We start from the raw sequence: 23,730 nt of genomic DNA, 5'->3' as shown, positions 1-23,730 counted from the left end.
GTGTTGAGTGCAGAAATCAAGGAACAGGAGTACATACAAGGTATGGCAACAGTTATTTAAAGTTAAAACCATAACTGATACATTGTTCAGGGATTCATCAGCATGTGGTAAAACTTTTCAAAAAATAGCAGGAGGACTTCCCTGGTGGCGCAGTAGTTAAGAGTCCGCCTGCCAATGCAGGGGACATGGGTTCGAGCCCTGGTCCCGGAAGATCCCACGTGACACGGAGCAACTAAGCTCATGTGCCACAACTACTGAGCCTGTGCTCTAGAGTCTGTGAGCCACAACTATACGTGCTGCAACTACCGAAGCCCATGCACCCTAGAGCCCGCGCTCCACAACAAGAGAAGCCACCACAATGAGAAGGCCACGCACTGCAACGAAGAGTAGCCCCTGCTCGCCACAACTAGAGAAAGCCCACGCGCAGCAACGAAGACCCAATGCAGCCAAAAATAAGTAAATAGAATAAATTTATAAAAAAAAATAGCAGGAAAGAGTAAAGAAAATTCAGAGTCTGGTTGTCAGGTGGGGGAGGGGAGTGAGACCATGTTCCACGTTCCATGCTGAGTGGACGGTGTGTGGGTCTTCATTTTATTATTCTTCACACTTCATATATATTCTTTGCCTTTACAAAGTATTTCATTAAGATATAAAAATGCATCTGAAATATAAAATAGTTAAAGGTAGAAAACCAAAAAAAAAAAAATGTTTAGGTCACCCCCGGGGAAGGGGACACTCGGAGTTTTATTTGTTTAACCCTCTAAAAAGGCTTTGCACATCACTCAAGTGTGAGTACGTCCCACTGGACTAATGATCCGTCTCTTACAGAAGGAACATTTTATTCCCGTTGGGGTTTAGTGCCTGCTCTGGGGCCCTGACAGCTCATTTATGGAAGCTGCAGAGATTTCAGACGAAATATCACAGTTAGGTCAATGTTTCATTTCCTTTTAGGAGGCGAGTAGGGAGAAAGATAGTGTGTTAGATTAACTACACCAGCGGCTGTATCAGAAGACAGCCAGATTCTTGACATTGCAAAAATGTTTCATATGGGTGGCCTTGAATACAAATATCATCATTCCCAGTAATAACACTTTGCATTTTCAGGGCATTTAAGGGATTTTCAAAGACTTTTCACAGACATGAACTCATTTGGTCTCAAGATAAGTCATTCTGGTTTTTCAGCTGAAGACACTGAACCCAGACGTACAGTTTGGTGCAGAGAAAAAAGCAGGACTTGGGTTTCTGTTCTGATACCATCATTAATACGTGATCTTGGAGAAACAACTTACATTTTCTGAACTTCAATTTTCTCACTGTTAAATGGAGATGCGGTGAACAAGAGAGACCATGTATGTACAATGCCTGTCTTGGTAATTGGTGCCTTGGAAGCCCTAAATAGAGGGTTGCCTTATTATTAGCTATTATGTCCCAACCCAAGCAGCCACGGAGCGACAACTTGCTGTCTGAAATCTAGCACTTTTGCTAGTTATGGCTGTCTTTTTAGTAGACTTTATTGTTTATAGATTTGATTGGAGAAAATCACAAAAAAATTATTAACATTGCATAAAATGTCTTTCAATGTGGGCAATGACTCCTCACCCAGAGCTAGAAGAAAAAGAAAACACAATAATTTTGTAACATCCTGATCTTAACTTTGAATTGAATTGATTGGCCAGGACCAAGGCAACCTGCAGTGCAGTCAGCGTCTGCCTGCATGTGCCCACTGACCCGATGAGCGACCATCAACATCGGGAAGTGAAGGTTTCACTGGGAATGTTCTAATGACTGGAGATTTTATATGCAACACACTCCTTTGCTATAGGTCTGGTGATTAAAAACAATCTCACAGATTCTTTGTTTTTTCGTGAAGTTGGCCCGGTGTCCACGAGGCTTCAGGGTAATTAAAGAGACCATGCAGTCCCCACCCAGCCTGCCGACATCGGAACCCGCGATGCTCAAATCTGGCTGCACATGAGAAGTTCCTGGGAGCTTTGATATTCAGCAGTGCCCAAGCCCTGCCTGGTGCAAACACACCAGAGTCCCTGGGCATGGAGCCCAGGCACTGGTCTTTATAAAAGTCAGAGAGTAGCTAAGAACCACTAGTTCAAACAATCACCTACCACAATAACCCTTTGTTTTCATTAAATGTGTACCAGGCCGTTGAACGCTTGGCCAATAAAATTGTAGGGTTGTTGGAAGAAAGGATTTACAGACTCTGCCACCTCACTGGGAAATTACAAAAACACTGGCACATTTCCTTATGACACAGGAGACGAAAGGCAGGCCTACCAGCTGCTTGATAGGCTGCTTTGTTCTGACACTGATTGACTGTTCAGATACCATTCAACAGGGATGGGGGGAGATGGCTGAGGCCACAGAACAATGAGATGTGCTACAGTGAGGTTCTGTTATGTTTCATCAGCCTAGAATTGATAGTTTACTTCTCCACTGACTGATGAATTTATGCTTTTATTATTCTCTGCCTTTTGATAGGAAGATTTTGGAGTCAGTTAATCTTCTAATGCAATAACAGGAAATTTAAAAGACAGAATTCACTAAGCAGGTCCACCACGAACCTTGTCCTGGGGTGATTAGAATCAAAGGAAATAGAGAGCAGTGACTTCAGAGCACATCTTAATGATTCAAATTCTGTTAAGCATTCACATTTCTCAGCGAATTTAGAAAATATGAGCTTGTATGGCCATGGAGAAAATTAGTTTAATGAAATAAATACATGCACATGCAATTATAATTTTTTTTTAATCTGGAAATTTGCTGGAAGTTCCCTGAGCCTGAGCTTGAACGTCACGTCATGGGTAATTATAACTCATTTGGAGGTTGCAAAGATTAAGATTTAAGGGAGGTATGTTACAAGTTATGGCCTAAGATGGAAGGCCAGTTACAACAGGTGAAAATACAGGAAAAATATGACAAATGCACCTCAGGTTTATGCTTACATCAGAAAAGGTAACTGATTTTCACTTTGGGTAAACAATATGCCTTAAGTAGCAAAAATAAACAAACGGGACCTAATCAAACTTATAAGCTTCTGCACAGCAAAGGAAACCAGAAGCAAAATGAAAAGACAACATACGGCCCGGGAGAAAATATCTGCAAACGATGTAACCGAAAAGGATTGAATTTCCAAAATACACAACAGCTCATACAACTCGATAACAAAAAAACGAAACAACCCCATCAAGAAATGGGCAGGGCTTCCCTGGTGGCGCAGTGGTTGAGAGTCCGCCTGCCGATGCAGGGGACGCGGGTTCGTGCCCCGGTCCGGGAGGATCCCACATGCCGCGGAGCGGCTGGGCCCGTGAGCCATGGCCACTGAGCCTGCGCGTCCGGAGCCTGTGCTCCGCAACGGGAGAGGCCAGAACAGTGAGAGGCCCGCGTACCACAAAAAAAAAAAAGAAATGGGCAAAAGACCTAAATAGACATTTCTCCAAAGAAGACACACAGATGGCCAAAAGGCACATGAAAAGATGTTCAACATCGCTAAAAGATGTTCAACATCGCTTATTCGAGAAATGCAAATCAAAACTACAATGAGGTACCACCTCACACCGGTCAGAATGGCCAACATTAAAAAGTCCACAAACAATAAATGCTGGAGAGGGTGTGCAGAAAAGGGAACTCTCTTACACTACTGGTGGGAATGCAAATTGTTGTAGCCACTATGGAGAAGAGTACGGAGGTTCCTTTAAAAACTAAACACAGAGATGCCATATTATCCAGCAATCCTACCCCTGGCCATATATCAAAGATGAAAACTCTAACTCAGAAAGATACACGCACCCCTACGTTCATAGCAGCACTATTTACAATAGCCAGGACATGGAAGCAACCTAAATGTCCAGATATTGGAGGAATGGATAAAGAGGAACGGACAAAGGTGTGGCACATATACACTGGGTTGGCCAAAAATTTCGTTCGGGTTTGTCCATAAGATGTTACACAAAAACCTGAATGTATGTTTTGGTCAACCCAATATAATGGAATATGACTCAGGCATAAAAAAGAATGAAATAATGCCATTTGCAGCAACATGGATGGACCTAGAGATTATCATACTATGTGAAGGAAGTCAGACAGAGAAAGACAAATATATGATATCACTTATCTGTGGAATCTAAAATATGACACAAATGAACTTATTTACGAAACAGACTCAGACATAGAAAACAAACTTATGGTTACCAAAGGGGAAGGGGATGGGGGAGGGATAAATTGGGAGTTTGGGATTAGCAGATGCAAACTATTATATTTAGAATGGATGAACAACAAGGACCTACTGTAGAGCGAAGGGAACTATATTCAGTATCCTGTGATAAACCATAATGGAAAAAAATACGAAAATGAAAATGTATATATATGTATAACAGAATCACTTTGCTGTACACGGGAAACTAACACAATGTTGTAAAACACAATACTGTAAATCAACTATACTGCAATAAAAACAATAATATGCCTTAATGGATCAAGTCCCTCATTAAGCCCTTGCATACTCATTCAGTGCTTACGAACAGTCAAGTCTGCACTTCAGGGCTGAGGATACATTAGTGAAGAGGAGAAGGTACCTGTTCTTAAGGAGCTGACACACAGAATGATGAGCGGGGGAGGGGAATGAGCAGAGGGTCTCCAGCCCAATCACGGCTGTGGGTGAGGGTCTGGGAATACTTCCTGAGGTCAGAAGGTGGCTTTAACCAGGCAAAGGAGCTCGGGGTCGGGGTGAAGGGTGGGATTAGCAATGCGTTCTAGAGTGTAGGGACAGCGTGGATACATGTGCAGAGAGCAGAGGGTCTGGGACGTTTGGGGAGTTGCAGAGTGTTCATTATGACTGGTCCTCAGCCTGGGATGGGGAGACCAGTGTCAGGGGCAGCACCTCAGGAGCGTTAAGGGGTCTGGGCTTTCCCCTAAAGGCAATGCAGCAGGGGAAGGATTTTACATAGGAGGTCGACATGATCACTCAGTTACAGAATGTTCTGAGCAGGGTAGACTCAGGGCAGGAGGCCAAGCCAGCAGCTATCACAGGGGTCCACTGGGAGGTGATGATGGGAATGGAGGGGACAGGATGGGGCCTAGTAGCACCAAGACAGTAGAATTCACAGGACTTGTTGATGGGTCAAGTTGGGGATGAGGACGGCAGAGGAGTCACGGATGCCAGGTTTCTGACTTGGGCAGCGGAAGAGATGGTGGTCCCTTTACTGAGTAGCAATTACTGCAAGTGTAGCCACAGCAGGCTTGGCAGAAACAATGGTGAGTCCAGATTCTGAGTCTGGGTAAGTTCGGGGCAGGCATTGCTCACGTGGGCAAGGACTCCGCGGAGACCGGGGCTGGGGAGATGTCAGATAAAAGTATTGGCCTAGCCTTGGCTTACCAACATGTGTGATTTACACTTATTAAACCAAGCCCAGCTGAGGACATTAAAACATAATTCCAGCTGTTAATGGCCATCAAAGCCATTATGGTAAAAACTGAAACCAGTCAGACAAATGATTAGGTTTTCAAATTGAAGAACAAACAGAAAAATCAATTCACAAACTTGCTAATTATCCTTTATAAATGGAAATGACTGAACTGAACTAAATTTCAGCCACTATATACATAAAATAAACACACTGTAAAATACATAAAACTAGGTCTGTTTTTTTAAACTGACTCATGGATTAATTACGATCACTCGCATCTTTGTTCTGTCATAAGGAGATGCCCGCATTCCCCAGGAGTCAGGCGACTAAAATAAAGCCTCGTGGATTGTGGGAATAACCGTGTCCAAGGGCAGAAAGAAGACACTGGTATCGAGAAGGGTTCTTTAAAAAAAATGAAGTATTGTGACTTTCCAAAATTTATAACTGATTTCTAATAATCAGTAAGGGTTGACACGGGGTTATAAAGGAGTGCTGGGAGGTCTGTTTTGAAGAAAAGGCAGGAAGAATCATTCCCACATAACCGACCGAGATGTTGATAAAGTTCTTAGAAGCATCTTGTTTCACGTGAGCTAAACATTTTCTGTCTGGTGCCCTGTGTGTCTCTGTGCTGTTCACCAACCCAGACGCAGTAACCAGAGGATGAGTGAGGACACACATCAGTGAGGTCTGATTGTCCCCTCTGATAGCAAACAGAATGAAATCACCTGCATCTTGCTGGGACAGGAAGGGGTGCATTTGTACTCTGAAATTCCTGGGGAAAACCAAAGAGTTCCCACTCTTTGGTCAAGACGCTCAGTCCAGCCTGTCCTTGACAAGTTTTAATAGTGAAAATTCACATCTTTGTTTTGAGATCTTTCAAAGCATAGCAAACATTTTATATATAAAAAAAAAAGTCCTACTCAAAAATCCAGCATTCTTTCCATGTGTTGATCACAGTCTGAACTGCTGAACTGTTCACGGTCTAAAGCATCAGACAAGTTGCTAAATCTTAAAATTTTTAATTTGCAACATCAAGTGTTTCTATTTCCATGAATTTTGGACCTTGTGTCCATAAATCTGACATTTCAGTTTCTTTTCCCTCTGGGGTGCCACTCATTTACCAGGTATTTGCTGAGCAGCTGGACTCTGCTCAGTGGAGCCCTGGGCTGGGGAAGATCGAAATGTAATGAAAAACATTCTTTGTCCTTGACGAGCTTACATGTGGTCTGGGAAATAAAGTTATTCACAAGTGAAATAGCTGAATAATAAAACGAGGAAGCTAACTGCCACAATAAGTAGGGCTGACAATATCACAGCAGTTTAGAGAAACAACAAGTCATGGTTATTTTATGGAGACGAAGAGACGGAGCCACTACTCTGATATTTTCCAATCGTGAGACATTTCAGGAATCATGAGAGAGAGGTGTCCCCTCCACCCAAATGGGAGAAGTCCGCAAAATATCCTGTAAGTCCATTACAGACACTAAAGAGATTCTTGGCAGCACAGATAGTGTAGATCACCCCCGAGGCTCCTGGAAAGGAGTATTTGAATGTCCAGAACCTGTTCTGCACATAATGGGAAATGATGGGTTTGTCCATGGCTGCAAATGGAACTGTGGCCTCCACCCCACGTCCTCATGTCTAAAAAGGTTATTTTAATTTATAACTGCCTTGTTACATTATCTAAGGAATCTATCATTAAATGCACTCTTTCTTAATGTAGAACTCTGGTCCTGCTTTTTAATTCTATTTGATAGATTATCCTGAAATTCTCTAACCTAATATTCTCAAGGCTGATGTGGGCACCCTTCAAAATTAGATTCTTTATAAAAAAATAATACACTGCCCCCATCACGATCGCATTAGGGAAGCCCTGATGAGGAAGAGAACATGGTTTATCTTCACAGACCTACGTGCACAACTAGGTCAGGACCGGTTTTCAACCCTGAGTCCACCTTTTTCTTAATTGCTTTTGGCTTACAAGTCAATTCTGGAAAATCCCTCCTGAGGGTTTGCAGCAGAGCCCGGGGGAAAGGGCACATGCACAGTGCTTTGAACCCAGTGGGACTGAAGGCACCCTCGTCCCAAGGACCAATTTGCAAAAACCACCACGCTTGACCCCCGCCCCCCTTGGGTGGAACACACGTCTACTGAGTGGAATTCCTAAACCTTGCCCTTGACAATGCACTTTCTTTCCAATTTTTAATGAATATGTAATGTTGCTCATCCAAGAAACTTTTAGAAGTGGGTAAAATGCCCATATTCTGGCCAGGCTCAAATAGTTATCCTTCCCCATATGCAAATATATACCAAACAGCTTATATTTAGTTCTAATCTTATTTAGTAGATGGTATATTTCCCCTGTTCCTATACAGTCTACCTGCTGCTTTTTGATGGTTGTATAATGGCTCATCCTGTCAATGTACCACACTTTACCAAATTGCTCTCCTATAAACACGTAGGATATTTCCAGCCTTTAAAAATCATCATTATAGATAAAAGCATTATGAATGTCTTTGTTTCTATAGCTTTTGGCTTCTCTTTAACAGGGGTTTCTGTGCTAAAGTGCAGGAATGTCTCTATGACTCTTACTATATATTTTCATACTGTTTTGAGAATGAATTTTCTCTTGTGCCCCCCATATTCACACAGCATGACAGAAGTTAAAAAGAATCTGCACTGAATCGTAATTTACTAATTACACTGCTTTCCTCACTTCCTCTCCAACGCCCCAATGACGAAGTTGCCTTTGTGTTTTGAAATCCCTGTATCTCCAGAGAATCTGCTGGTCAAAGGGAAAAGCCCTGGCAGCCACTTCCTAATCGTCCTGGTTCTCTGACTGTGATCATCGGGAAGCTCCGCCCCATCTATCCAGGTTATTTGCTGAAAACTCAGCTTATTTACTTGACTGCAAGTGAATACTGCCGTGACTGAGTCCCACAGAGCCGTGAAGTGATAACACGTTGCCTTAAATTTGAAGGGTACCCTTGGCAGAGCTAGTAAATCACGGACTGAACCGGCTCCATCCGTTATTTGAGGACATAAGGCAACTTCCATCCCTGGGAATTAATTTCTTGGCTGCTGTCATGGACTTCAGTGCCCATGATGAATGTTTTTACAATGAATACCAAACTAACCCAAACTGATTAGAGACTTTTATAAGTTTTTAATGGGGTGTCACTTCAGTCTGGTTCTCCCCATGTCTATGACATTTCATTAAATAATCTTCTCTTGCTGGAAAGATCAATCTTTCTCCCCTCGGCCGACTTGTCAAAGTGGATGAAACGCTCCCTGCCCCCTTTGTTTTCAGAACTGGGTGAGCAGTAATGCCCTTGGGGGCTGTGACCTGGGGGAGGCAGCTCATCCATTTCCGCTCAGCTCGCTGTGGCTGCTGGTAAGGACTGGAGAACAGCGACCAGCTGGAGGTCCCGGGGCTGGGGACTCCGGTTTACAGGAGGGAGAAGGAGACAGGAGGTCCCACAGGCTCGTGGGATTCCCGCCTGCCCCCGCCTCCGCTTTATTGAGATGTAACTGACATGTATCACTGGGTAAATTGAAGGTGTACAGCACATTGATTGATACACTTCTCTACTGCAAAACGATTTCCTCCTTCCACTCACTTAATTAGCATTTCATAAGTCAGACAGAAAGACAAATACTGTATGATCTCATTTATATGTGGAATCTAAAAAATCCGAACTCATGGCAACGCAGAGTGGAACGGTGGTCACCAGGGAGCAGAGGGTGGGGTGGGGGGAAGGGCGGGGAGATTATGGTCCAAGGAAACTAGCTTCCAGTTAGAGGATGAGTATGTTCTGGGCATTGACTGCCCAGTATTTTATTTTATTTTGTAGGACATATTTTATTTATTTTTTAACATCTTTATTGGAGTATAATTGCTTTACCATGGTGTGTTAGTTTCTGCTTTATGACAAAGTGAATCAGCGATAATATATACATATAAATATATCTCCATATCTCCTCCCTCTTGCATCTCCCTCCCACCCTCCCTATCCCACCCCTCTAGGTGGTCACAAAGCACCGAGCTGATCTCCCTGTGCTATGCAGCAGCTTCCCACTAGCTATCTATTTAGAGTGAAGTCAGAAAGAGAAAAACAAATACCGTATGCTAACACATATATATGGAATTAAAAAAAAAATGGTTCTGAAGAACCTAGGGGCAGGACAGGAATAAAGACGCAGACGTAGAGAAAGGACTTGATGACACGGGAAGGGTAAGCTGGGACGAAGAGAGAGAGTGGCATGGACTTATATATACAGATACTGCCCAGGCTTCTTATAAGGAACGTATTCTCTCTGTTCCTCCAGGGATAATCCTGCGGTGGCATCAGCGCCGGGGAACTGTCACCTGATAATGGTCTTTTCTAAAGAGACACATGTTTGAAAACCGACGTGGAGCCAAAGGCTTAGAGGCATAGGAGTTGATGGTGCATCTGGCGAATGGCTTCCCTCCCCGCTACGAGTCGGGAGAACAGTCGCGGAAGAGACAGCCCGTGGCCCCCCACCCAGACCCTCCGTTATAGCTGGCATCGCCCCGCTCTATCAAACGCAGCCCCACGCAACTTCCTACACATACCAGACTCTCATCTGATGAAATTCGTATTTTGTTCTCATTCTCTACATTTTGGTTAAGCCACGTAATAACCCTAACAGCAAGAACAACAATAAACGCCATCCCTCAGCGAGCACTTTCTTCCTACCAGGTTCCACTCCACGTACTTTAAACAGATTAACTTAATCCATATGGTGACCCCTACAGGATATGCGCTGTTATCTCCATTTTACAGATGAGGAAACTGAGGTCTTGAGAAGTTAAGTATTTTAATCCAGACCATGCCTTTAGCACGTGCCAGCAGCAAGATCTGAATATGACCCTCCGGCTCCAATGTTTTTATTATTAATGAAATAATAATAATTAATGTTTTGGTTTTGAAAACCAAAACAAATTAAATAAAACTTCCTTCTCCTTTTAAGGCTTAAGATGGGGGCCTTCAGATTCGGAGATGGATGAGGTGGTTGTGACGCTAGCTCAAGGCTTCTAGGTTCAAATCTGGGTTGGTTCCTGGACTCCCGGTGTAGTGGAAGGTGTCCTGGCTACACCTGCCCACCCTCTGAGCTCAGTGTTGCAGGGTGAGTGCCACCCACTGGGCCCTTCTATCTGCACTTGGTTGTCACCCCGAGAGCTGAGGTCTTCCCCACGGCTGCCAAGCTCTCTGCAGGCACCTACACCTGAGAGGGGCAAGAGGCAAATGCACTCCAATCCTCACGTCTATTCTCTCTGCCATTTATTCCATTTGACAAAGTGTTTTCAAGAACAACCTCTTCATTTAGTATCTTATGCTGAATTATTGACATTTCAGTAGCATGAAGTTTTACAACGGTAATGAGCTATTTTTAAAAATTCGTTTTCAAATTAAAAAAATAAAATCAGATAATGAATCTAGGTTAAAAATACTAGACAGAATAAACATATACCTGTCATAAGCCTTCAAGCATCAAAATGCATAGCAACTGAATATAAAGCAAAAATACACAGAAAAGCAATTAAAATTTAATTAAAACACGAATATATTGGTAACCCTTATTCTGCCTATTTCAGAATTAGACAGCTGTGTTAGATCAAAAATGAGGACATACAAAAAAGAACTGAATAATACAATTTTATAGTTTTTAAATGGAAAAATACATCGTGTATATATATCCGTAGAATGTTTACAAGAATTAATTATATACTTGCCTAAAGAAACTGTATAGGGTATGCTCTATGATTAAAATAAAGCTAGGAATAAGTAGTTTTTTAAATAGATTGAAATTATAATTAATAAAATACCTTGGATCAAAAAAGAAATCAGGGGCTTCCTGGTGGCGCAGTGGTGGAGAGTCCGCTTGCCAACGCAGGGGACACGGGTTCGTGCCCCAGTGTGGGAGGATCCCACATGCCGCGGAATGGCTAGGCCCGTGAGCCATGGCTGCTGAGCCTGTGCATCTGGAGCCTGTGCTCCACAACGGGAGAGGCCACAGCGGTGACGGCCCGCGTACCACAAAAAACAAACAAAAAAAAGAAATCAAATCTGAAATTACAAATGGTTTGGAAGGGAGTGAAAATGAAAATACTTCATCAAAAATTTAAGGATCATAATAAAGGTTGTATTTAGAGGAAAAAAAATAAAAATTTGTTTTCTTTAAAGTGGGAACTCGAATGCTATGAAGTGACCCAGTGGGAAGGCAAAAACCTTCCGCCTGGATTTTCCTGAACCCTCCACTGACCCACAGAAGCATATCGTGATGCCATCTGGGAGGAAGAAGCATGAGCCAGTGCCAGTGAACAGGTGAAGTAAGACCCTCGCTTTCTTTTTTTTTTTCCTGCTGGTGACATGTTAGAAAGAAAAATAGCCTCCTTTGATAAAATGGTGTTGTTAAGTAGGCGGGAAAACAGCACTGACACAAAAGGCTCCTAAGAAGTTGACTTTTAATGCTTACTTTCCTTAGAGTGGACTCAGACCTTTAGAGTCACAGCTGTTACGTCCCAGGCCTAAGAAGTGTAATCACCACTAAGGTACAGCCTGGCCCAAGACTCTGCAAAGCTGTCTCCACCAGGTAACTCGGAGAACACAGGTGTAAAGGTTTCCATGAGGAAAGGCTGCTGGAACTTGGGGAGGAAAGCCTGACGGACGTGTGGGGCTGGAGAGAATCAACAGGACAGCAGGTGACCTAGTTCACTCCTGGGAGGAGGCCCAGACTTCAGTGTGTTGGCTGAGCAGGGAGAGACCTGGGAGGGCTTTGTTCCAGCAGAATCATTTTATCCAGATTGAAGGGTCCAAGAGGCCTGGGCAGCTACCGATCTCCTGCAGCTCCCGCTGTGGACAGGACACTAAGTCTGGGCGGAGTGGACAGAGACAGGGCAGGGAACATTTCTGAGGGTGGCCGCGCAACACGAAGCAATCATGGCTGCCAAGAGCTGTTGACCATGGCGACAGAGGCACCTTCCATCAGAAGCGGAAGTCGGTGAGGAAAGAACCATGCCTCCCTTCTGCAGCGCCAGGATCTGGCAGAGGCTCCAGGACATGGGGAGTGTTCAGTAAACAGATGAGCGTCCAAACTGTGCATACACAAAAGGACTGGCCTGCCAGGTCCTTCACGTTTAGCTGGCTGACAGCCCACATCTGTCATCCCCCGAGAGTTCTGGGGCTATGGGCAAATGCTTAGGAGTCCAGTCCCCACTGCCCTGAGACCTTGTCAGGAGAGCTGATATCTGAACCGTTCGTGAAAAAAAGCAACTCTGTTAAACAAAGACTCCTTGACTCTCCTGGATAAATTATTCTATCCATGATTTTGCCTGGAAAAGTATCCTAGGGTCTAACAAGCCATGTCATCGTGAAGTCAAGGTGAATCCCAACTTTGGTAAACATGCTTCACTTTGTTCTCTGGTCTCCAGGGAGACACAGAGCAGTAGCTCACTGTCATCAGTACCTCCCACCACCAGTACCTCCCAGTACCTCCCACAGCCTCCCACCCTGGGCGATGATGGGTAAGTCAGCTTCCTCTTCTGAGTGGGGATGCAGAGCCCTGAGCACTCCTTAGTTTTCTTCCATTGGGCTGCCACATCCCCAACCCCATCCGCTCCCCAAGGACGGCGCCAGCCCTGTCTGCCACCAGGTTCCCTCACCAACCCCTCTGCTCGCTCTTCACTTTGCAATTCTGAAGACTTCCCGACTAGCTTATTGTTCATTTGTCCCCATCCTGGGAGCAGGCCAAGCAAAGAGAGACCCAGTCTCTTTGTCTCTGATCCACCAAGTGGACCTGCACAGACTCCAGCCTCAAATTCTTAATGTTGTCTAATACTGTGCAGTCGCGATTGCAGAAGTTCCCACGTCACTTGGTTCTAAAAGAAAACATTGCTATGTGACAAATACACCAAGTTCCCTGTGCTGGTGTGTTAGCCCGCAAGGTGCCCTGAAGAGGCCTGAACTCAAATGCCGTCAGCTGTAAACACAAGGAAGGCCACTGCAGCTGCCCTCAGTGTTTGTGTTTTTACTAAATGTCTCTAGCAGAGGTGACATGCAAGGAAATGAAAGGATAATTTGATCATATTCTAGGTCAGCAGAGACAAAACCTCACATAAATAGACAAACACGCACGGGGTAGGGCTTCACGAAAAGATCAAAGAACTCAGAGACGTTCTCAATTTAGGCAGAGACTCGTCTGCAGGGGATACCTGGAGAATGATACAGTATGGAGAGAAATTTTGATATAGTTTATGTTTTAGTGTAAATCACTACGTATACTGACCGCATAAAGAATGGGAGAAAGGGGAAGCAAGGGGGAGGAATCTGTTCAAAGTTTTACATGTATTTTCTCACTTAATCCCATTTAATCTATCCAAATCCATTTTCCTATCTCTAGGCTTTCAGTAGATGATGTCGAATTCTGGAAACAACCTGGTTATCCGTCTTGAACAACCAAGACCACAGACCAGCACCATTTCAGAAGCGACTTTCCGGCAGAATGGAGGCCTCCCCAAGGTCAAGGTTTTCCCTCCCCTCTAACAGTGCAGAGACCAGTGTTCCTGGCAGTGTTCATGACCTACGATGTGATGTGATTGAAGGTCTAACAAAATCTACCCTAAAAGGTAAGAGCCACTAATTGGAGGCCACGTCGAAGCATTGGAGAAAATGCCTTTAAGCCCCTCCTGGTGCCCACTGTCATCTTCCTGTGGTTTATGGGGTTCCCGACCCAAATGCATCGCTGAGACCCCTCCTCACGAGGAGGTGGCGATGCTGGGAAAGTTCTCCGGTGAACTTTAACCACAGCTGTGTTCGCTGCTCCCGAAGGAGAATTACTCATTGAAATTAGAGTCGATTTCCTTTGGGAGCAATATTTACTCTTTAAAATAAAATGGCAATGAGATTTGTTAGTGTTTACAAGGCCTGCTTGTGGGTTTTGAATTTTCTTTGGCAAGAGTGCCCACTGGGAGTACTGGTCAACTGGGTGCTGGTCCCAGGGGTCAGGCCTCCCCAGGTAAGGACGGCCAAGAGGGCATTTGATCCCCTAAAACATTTACTACCTGGCCCCTTATGGGAAAAGTTTGCTGACCCCTGCTCCAAGCTATAGGATATTTTCTCAGTGATGAGCTGTACTGCCTACTAGACTCAGTACAAGAACAGTATAATAAAAACTGCAAAGTTAAAAAAGTTTAAAAACTCAAAAATTCCATGAGCACATGAGTACTTCTGGTACTAAGCTCAAATATCGGCAATTACTACTTAACCAAACCTTTGCTTCCTTGCACAGAAAGGAAGCTGAACTTCCCTCCCCGTCAGTAACATCCTAAACGTACACGCAGATTCTGGCTACTTGTGTCCCCCCAATTACTTTATGTTTAAGTGGTTGAGGACCACAAGAATGTATCAGCTGATTATTAACCCGTCCATTCACGCGTTCACTTTTGACCTCAACAGATATTTCCTCAGCGCCAGGTGTTGAGCTAGGCACTCAGAACACACAGACGAAAAGTGCTCGAGGCTTAGACCAAAGGCCACCTCACCGCGGAGAGATGTGTGGGCAGGAAACTGTGTGACAGGAGATCGCACGGTGACACGTGGGCTCCGGAGGTGCCACCTGGCCGTGCGGGCAGGGGAGCTTTCTCAGAGAAGGTGATGCCTGGTTATGCTGCCGGTTATTCTTTAAGAGATGAATATACTAACTTCTATAATCACTTAACCCAGCCCCGTCCACTGGGAAGCCTGGCATGAGTGTAAAGTCAATTTACAGGAAGCAGCAGTGGCTTCAGGCAGGGGAGGGACTGGCCAATGAGTAAGCTGCCCAGAGAATGATCAGCCCAGGGCCCCAGCTGCCCCGCATTCCAGATAGAATCCTAAGGCGTGTGCGTGTGCGTGTGCATGCATGCAATACACACCACCTCCTTTTGCAGCTGTGGGTTATTCTTCCTTAAATTGCAAGCCCTTTCCCGAAGGCAGGCCTAGGGGGCACGACCTTATCATAGCATCCGGCCTCCCCCACGGGCCCACGTGAGCCTGTAGGTTTAGTGAGAATCACTGCGCAGGCAGGAAGACAACCCGACAGTGCCCGGGTCCTGATGTTCTTTTCCGGATGACGATAAAACGGCTGGACGATGGCCACTCAGTAAGGTGCCCATTCCCCGTGCCCGCCCCTGCCCCGAGTGGTGCCGTGGGCCCCCAAAGGACCAAGGAGAAAGGGGAGAGCCCTCTACGGAGGTGCAGCGTCACGTTTACGGAATGACTTGACGGATGTGGGAAAGATTTGCTTCCCAGAAACGTTTTCCATCGTTGATTTTCAGAGGGACTTAGCTATCAGAGATCAGTCACATGAGTCTTAAACACTTAGGTCTTCTACGGTCTCCTGTGGAATTGCAGTTTTTCCTTGGGTAAGAGTTAGCGCCTTTGAGCAATGATGACTTTTCTCTCCTGGTTCTGACTGCGTTGATGGACTGCTGTCATCCTGCCGAGTCAGCCTGCAGCACCCTCCTGACCTGCTGTCACTGGTTTAGATCCTTACATGTGCCTTTCGAAACCTCTGCTCATGAAGTGCGCAGCACCAGGAACACTGGGGTAACAGCTAAAGCAGCCTCGTGGCCGATACCCTCCTGTTGCTTCAGATCAGTTTGAGGCAATGGAATTAATACAAAAGCAAGAAAAAATAATTGTACTATTGGGGAAAGTAGGACTGTTTTAATTCCTAAGACAGTAGGCAGCCTATCCAATAGAATCTTGCCCCAAGATTTTAAAAAATGATCATTTTCTGCGCTTTTTCTGGGAAAAGAAAGCTTTTAAAATGCAGCTTTGTTAATCAGCTTAAAGATGGAGAAGAAAATGGTGACATGATCAGCCACCACGTCACCTGACCTTCAAACTGCAGACACTCTGCAACCTCCTGAACGGAACTGACAACTGTCATCCGGTTTTAGACAAATGTAACGCTGGAGTTGGGACAAACCTGCAAGGTCACCTCATCCAGATTTTTCACTCAGTAGCTGGGCCAGGTGACAGCAGCCTAGCAGCTAGTTTGTGAACACCCAGGGTTAGAACCTCTGTCTTCTAACCGGTTGTTCAGACCCCTTTCCACTACACCATCCTGGCCATTCAGTTTCTTGAAACATCTTAGCTTTGCCAGTTTGAGTGGGAATCCATGAAGATGTTCAGTGTAACGCAGAGAGGGCCACACTAGCTGTGGAGGGTTCTGCAGATGCTACTTGCAGGGAGCCCGGCTCTACCATGGCCAGCACATCTACTTTTCCCATAAAACCTGCCAAAGAAAAGAGCCAGAGCTCCAAGAGCAAAGCAGAAGAGCCTTTCATGACTCCATGATTCTGATCGTTCCCATCTGCGGCCCTCTGACGAGGTGTATCTCAGATTCACAGTACATCTATAGTCCATACACACACAGCTCCAGTCAGGGACTGCTTTAAGGATAAAGGGTACCAGAACCAAGGCATATGCTCTCCCAATTTCAAGACGGTTCTCAAGCAAAAGAAATGCCCATTTACATATGCAGATGTTCTGGGGACTTTTTCAAAACTTAAATTCACACAAACACAGATTCTGAGTATAGTGAGATACATTCAGTGTATAAAAAGGAAACTTCAACGCAAAAAGTTGGTCACTGAAAGCGACCTGCTTACCAGCTGTTGACCCTTGGGGCCCCATCCTGCATACTGAAGTTTTGCGTTGCTGACTTCTGGTGGATCTAGACTTTGAGGATCCCTGAAAGAAAAAAAACAAGCAAAGAAAAATGGTGGGAAACAAGCATTTAAGATGCTGTAATACTATCCTCCAGCTGAAACTTACTCCTTTTTCTTCCACTTAATCAATTTCAGGAGCTTGTGTTATTAAATAAAATGTCTCATTTCAGCCTCCATTAGATTTCTTCAGATAAATAGATAAAATTATATATTTATATATATTTATATATGCATATAAAATTTACATGAACCTGCAATAGGTCCATCACTGCTTAACTTCAATAGTAAATATTCATCAAGAGAGAACATGCAGAGAGGTCTGTAGATCAGCTTTTAAAATATCCATAACAGTCAAAATTAAAAATGGAAATGCATAGCTATGCAGTAAGTCCCCACAACTCATATTTCCATCGTTGGCTTTCCTGGCAGATAGGTTTTTTCCCAAGCAGGTCATTCTGACCTTTTAAAACCGGTGGTCTCAGGACAGAGTCCACCCTTTGGTTTGTGTTGATAAGAAGGGAGGGAGGGAGGGACAGAGAGACAGAGAGACACTGAGGTGAGAGGGAGTGAGAGGAAGCATGGGAGAAGGAGTTTTTTCTTTCAAACATCACTTACGCTTTTCATTCTTAATTTACTGATACGCAAAACACCATGCTAAAAAAAATCCTGACTATGTACTTAAATAAAGGTAATAATGAATAAAAGTCATAACGAGAAAGAAAACAACACTTTTATAGATATTACATATTTCAGCATATTTTGTAGCTACCACTGTGCTCACGTGTAGGAAAGACTGACGTCTGTGTTTCCTTCGGATGCTGCCTCTCCCTGTGTCCTGCTGGAGAGGCCAGACTCTGTCAGGGGAGCTCCCTACCACCCCGCTACGGTGCTTCTTGTGCAGAGGACACAGCTATGAATGTGCTCATTCATCTACAGAGAGACTAGGGTTGAGTGGTCTTTGGTGAATTTTAAAGACGGTGAATTTTAGGAGTTGCTTGAACCAAGACGAAGCAAGAAGGGAAGGGAGGTGAAATGGGTAAGGATGTGCTGATTCAGAGCTTAAATCAGTAGAAAATTCTAAAGTAAATGTTTAACAATACTATCAGGGCAAGGCAGAATACATTTCAGAGTAAAAAGTGTCAGGGAAGACAAGATAGTCTGCAAAGCCCCAGGGTAGTTTTAGATGGCATGGAGATGGGTCTGGAGAAACCAGGGAAGCCTGAAGGTGGGTGATAAGGTACGGAGTAGGGGGTGACCATGACAAGAGGAGTTGGCTGGGAAGGCTGGTCCTCAGGCAGTTAGAAGAGGAAGGGCGTCTAACATTCCAGCTTCCAAATGATTTTAACAAATCCTACCATTTGTATGTTTTTAATATTTCAAAGTATTTTCGTAAACATAGGTGATTTCCTCTCTAACCTTCTGGAGGGAAAGGCTTTCTAAGGATGACTCAAAATCCAGAAGTGATAAAAGAGGGGTAAACTTACATAAAAATTAAAAAATTTTTGCATGACAAAAAGCCCACAAACAATAGAAAATTGGAAAAAAATATTAATAACAAATACCATGGAAAAATGGCTAATATCCCTATTACATAAATAACTCTAAAATATGGAGGTTATAAAAGACCAAAACAAAAAAATAAGAAAAACACATGAACAGATAATTCACAAATATAGAAAAATGGTCCTCAAATGTATTAAAAAGTACTCAAACACAGGCAAAATTAGAGAAATACAAATTGAAACTATACTGATATCATTTCTCACCTATACATCCACACACATACATATAGATCCAAAACCCACATATGTGAGTCCACAGGTTAGTACACATACATACATGTCCTTGCTCTGTTCATAGAGAAGACCAGATCTAATAACCACCAATAACAACGAGCCCACCCAGGGGGCTCATATGTTGCTCTCTCAGCACCATCTTCCAATTAAAAAATAAATAAATAAAATAGTGCTCCTAGGAGAAGAAATTTATCCAGGCTAGAACAAGAAAAATGCAGGATGATTCTGAAACATCTTATGGGCCAGAAAGGAAGGAAATACTCAAAAAAGGTAGAGCTTGTTAACAGAAGGCAGAACCTCACCTACAGGGAGCTCTCACGGCCAAAGCTGGAATAATTTGAGCAAAAAAAATAATTAATGATAATACTGGATTAACCCATAGAATAAAACAAATATCCATGAATCCTTACTAATATAAATAAATAATCCAATATATAACTAAGTGGGGGGAGAGCCAACTCTTCCTCACAAGAGAATTCCAATCCATCAATTCCAATCAATTCCAAGGGGAGAAGGTCGGATCATCACCCTTGGTCGGACACCACAGTGACGAACCCGGCAGACAAGATCCACCGAGATACGCTAAAATCAGTGGGTGAAAGTCTGAAGAGAAACAAGATCTGCACAGTCGCAGGATACTTACCAACCACAAAGGGGAAGAAGATGGCAACTGTGCAGGGAGAAGCCTGGCAGACAGCAACTCAACCCGGAGATCCGCTCAACACCCCCAGAAGTGAAACACATCAACATCACGAACCTTTAGCAAGATGCACTGAGAGACAACATCCTACATATGGTATCGTCACTGGCAAACCCCGTCAATGACTCCCGGAGAATGAAAAAAGAATCTGGGTAATAAGTCTAACCTTTCCTTCCTCTGTGCTTAGTCTAGTTCCACTTGTTCACAGCGGGTCGCGTGCAGAGGCCTCGCCCGCTCAGACCAGAGTTTCCGACGCAAAACGGCTGCGCCCGACACCTCGGTTCAGGGCCCTGTGCACGAACGCCGCTCACAACACCGCGATTCAAGATGGCGGCAGCGGGCCGTGTGCAGAACCGCTGCGCCCGGCACTGCGATCTGGAGCGTGAGTGGCGCGGCTGCCCCGCCCCCGAGAACCCCGGCCAGACCCTATAGAGCAGCTCCGCCCCGGCCTGGCGGGAGAGCGCGTGCTCTAGAGCCCAAGCTGTTCTCGCTCAGAGAGCAAAGCTTCCCTTTGCCTCTGAACTGAGCGCCGTCCCCTCCTACTGGCTCCAGCGACACCGGGCAGGAGACCCCTGTTGGGGACCAACTTGGGTGGCTCGGTAACAGTATTTTTGCCAAAAATGCATCGCCTTACTCCAATCATGAGAAAACTTCAGACAGACCCAAATGGAGGCGCTCACCCAAACAGCTGACCTGTGATCTTCAAAAGTGATCTTTCTTTCCATGAAAGACAAGGAAAGACTGAGGAAACGTCATAGCCTGGAGGGGACTGAGGGGAAGTAACATCTACAGGAATGTGGGATCCTGAGACAGAAAAAGGACACTGGTAGAAAAACTGGGCAAATGCAAATAAGGTTTGTAATTGAGTGAATAATATTGTACCAATGTTAATTTTCTGTTCTTGTCATTATAAAATACACTGACAGTAGGAGAAGTGGGTTGAGGAATAGAAGAGAATTCTTTGTACTATTTTTGCAACTTTTCTTCACCCAAAATTCTTCAAAATAGAAAGCTAAAAAATTCCAAAGAATTTTAATAGCTTATGTCTCATTGGTCATAAACATTATTATAGGAAATAAAGAACAGTTAGAGAATTCTCCTCCCAACATACTGTAATCTCGATATTGAATTGAAAAAAAAAATTACTTCCATATCTAGACAGTATCAGCACTCAACACACACATTTGCATAAGCAAATAAGTAAGGATGGAGGGATTATGGGGGCGGCCCTGAGTAAAAGACCTTTTGCAGGTTTGAAGGTCTAATGAATTCACCTGGCCTGAGTTGATTTAGAATTTTCCAAGCACAGAGGACAGGGTAAGAGATCAGAAAGGAACAGCCTTACTTAGTATTGAAATTCAGTTTGTTAGATTACGGTTTCTAGCAGGTGTCTAGTATATTCAGGAACAGCAGACTAACTTCTGTTTAATCTAACGAGTGTCAATTTCCATAAATGCTACCTGGAAAGGGTACCTCCAGTGGATCAAGTGTCTCAGAAGGTTGGGTGAGCACGCAGCCATGCACACCTTCCAGCTTTATGACCTCTGCTCCCCTGCACACAGGAGACCTTTACACCCTCTCTAGAGACAATGCACATTTCCCTCTACTCATCACCAATACATCAGACGAGTGTCCCCAGTGTGGAGGCAGCACAGTAACAGGAAGAACCACAGACTGGGGATCAGAAGTCTAGCGGCCGAGTGCCAGCTTCCCGAGGCACAGAGCATGCGCTGGGGCTGATCACACGTGACCACAGATCACATGACTCAATAGTATACTGTATTACATGATAGATACTGAAACCAGGTAGCACAGCGCTTACCTAGTAGATATTTGAAAAATGCCTGTTTGTTTACTCATGGGTAAACTGGTAAATACTCAAGTCAACCATGCACCACTATCTAGGTGTAATTCTAACCAGAGGCACAATCATCTACCATCTATAGGGACAAATTTACTCCACAGGACCCAGCAAGCCAGCGCATGTCCTACGCTTCTGTATTAGGTGGGAACTTGGGTATAGAGAAGTCAGCTCTCAACCATGTCTTCCTCATTTGTTTCTATGAAATAAGCCTGTGTTTGGGCATCTGCCTGCGACTGGGTCGGATTATTTTGCTTTCATGTTAAAAGCGCCTTTCAGCCTTATCTCTTCCAACTCCCCCTCCAATGATCCACTTGATGGTCATTCATCCTCTGCTCAAATCTCCCACTGAATGGCTCCCCTCTCACAAGCCTAGCAAACACCCAACTTGGCTTTATGTTCAATCTACCTCCTTCATAGACCATTGGAAGCAGCAGAGAAAAGCACGGAGCCAGCTGGAGTCTCCAACCCTTCCCATCATCGTCCTTACAACCAAGTCTTGGGTGGGCATGTTCTTCTCAACAACAACTCCAATCTTTTGCTGCTCTCTTCACATCCCCTTTTATCTACTGCCTCTGAGCAGAGGCCCACCTGTGGGGCAGACAGGAAGGGGCCCCCGGTTCTGATCACCTTCCAGGAAGAACCTGTGGCTCGGCTCCCAGCTGCTCACATCAGGAGTCGGCTTCAGCTTTCAAGCCAGGCCATGCTCACCTTGGGCAGCCCCCGGCCCATGATCGATCATGGCCGGGGCACTGGAGCCTGATACTTTCACCCAGTGCAGGGTCCTCGATGGGCAGTCTTTGCTCTGAGCTCCCCATTGGGTTGTCCCAGGTGGTCAGACATGCAGGAGTCTGAGGCCCAATCCGGCTTCTTCTCCTTTTCGCAGCCTTGCAGCTGCCATGTTTGCCTTGCGGCCTGAAGCTTTTTCCTCCCAATCCTGCTGCTGCCCTTTGGTCTTTCATAGGCCTCACTCTTAATGTACGTTCAGCCTTTGCTTCCAGGAAGGTTCAGCTGGCACCCCAGCTCCCTGCTACCAGAGGCAGTGGTGTCCCCTCTGCCCACACATGTAGGTACCTGTCCATCCTCACTCCAGTGTCCGAGGATGAGGCATCCCCTCTCCTGTCTAAGCCAGCTCCTCCTCTGTACCTCCTTTTCCATTCCAGCCTAGAACCATCAAATCCTTTCCTTCCCACTTACCTTCTTGGTAAACCTTTATTATTTATTTTTATTAGTTATTAGTTATTTTTGAAAATTAACACTTATTTTCCAGGGCAGTTGTAGGTTTACAGGAAAACTGAGCAGAAACTACAGAGTTCCCATATGTCCCCTCTCTCCTGGCATCAGTTTCCCGACTTATGAACTTCTTGCACTAGTGTGGTACATTTGTGACAACTGATGCACCAATATCAATACATTATTATTAACTAAATTCTCTAGTTTACATTAGGGTTCACTCTCAGCCTCGTGTGCTCTGGGGGTGTTGACAAATGTACAATGAATGTCATGTATCCACAGTCGTAGGGTCAGAAGAGTCTCCCTGCTGTACGAATCCCCTGTGCTCCACCTACTCATCCTTCCCCCTGCCCCCTACAGCCCCTGGAAATCACTGAATTTTTTTTTTACTGTCTCCATAGTTTTGCCTTCTCTAGAATGTCATCGAGTTGGAATCATACAGAGTGTAGCCTCTTCAGATTGGCTTCTTTCACTTAGCAATATGCATTTAAGGTTCCCGTGTGTGTTTTTGTAGGTAACTTTTTAAAAAAATTTATTTTATTAATGTATAGTTGATATACAATGTCGTGTTAATTTCTGCTGTATAGCAAAGTGATTCAGTTATACATATATTTACATTTTCTTTTTCGTATTCTTTTCTATGATGGTTTATCACAGGATACTGAATATGGTTCCCTGTGCTCTACAGTAGGGCCTTGTTGTTTATCCGTCCTACAGATAATAGTTCGCATCTGCTCATCCCAAACTCCCAATCATCCCTCCCCCACTCCACCCCCGTTGGCAACTACAAGTCTGTTCTCTATGTCTGTGAGTCTGTTTCTTTTCACAGATATGTTCATTTGTGTCATATTTTAGATTCCACATATAAGTGATATCCTATGGTATTTGTCTTTCTCTGTCTGACTTCACTTAGTATGATAGCCTCTAGGTCCATCCATGTTGCTGCAAATGGCATTATTTCATTCTTTTTTATGGCTGAGTAA

General features: G+C 44.5%; 1 protein-coding gene across 5 annotated transcripts in view; it reads right to left on the bottom strand.

The window, feature by feature from the left end:
* Positions 1-23,730, bottom strand: part of DPP6 (dipeptidyl peptidase like 6) — a 1,023,012-nt gene that overhangs the window by 191,453 nt on the left and 807,829 nt on the right. For all 5 annotated transcript variants that reach the window (XM_067747535.1, XM_067747534.1, XM_067747537.1 and 2 more), the window contains exon 7: positions 17,098-17,179. In XM_067747535.1, the coding sequence (XP_067603636.1) occupies positions 17,098-17,179 (82 nt within the window). The remainder of the gene's footprint in view (positions 1-17,097; positions 17,180-23,730) is intronic.

This window comes from Pseudorca crassidens, chromosome 8 (assembly GCF_039906515.1).
Source record: "Pseudorca crassidens isolate mPseCra1 chromosome 8, mPseCra1.hap1, whole genome shotgun sequence".
Taxonomy (NCBI): domain Eukaryota; kingdom Metazoa; phylum Chordata; class Mammalia; order Artiodactyla; family Delphinidae; genus Pseudorca; species Pseudorca crassidens.
The sequence above is the reverse complement of the archived record's forward strand: the minus strand, read 5'-3'. Positions and strand labels throughout refer to the sequence as shown.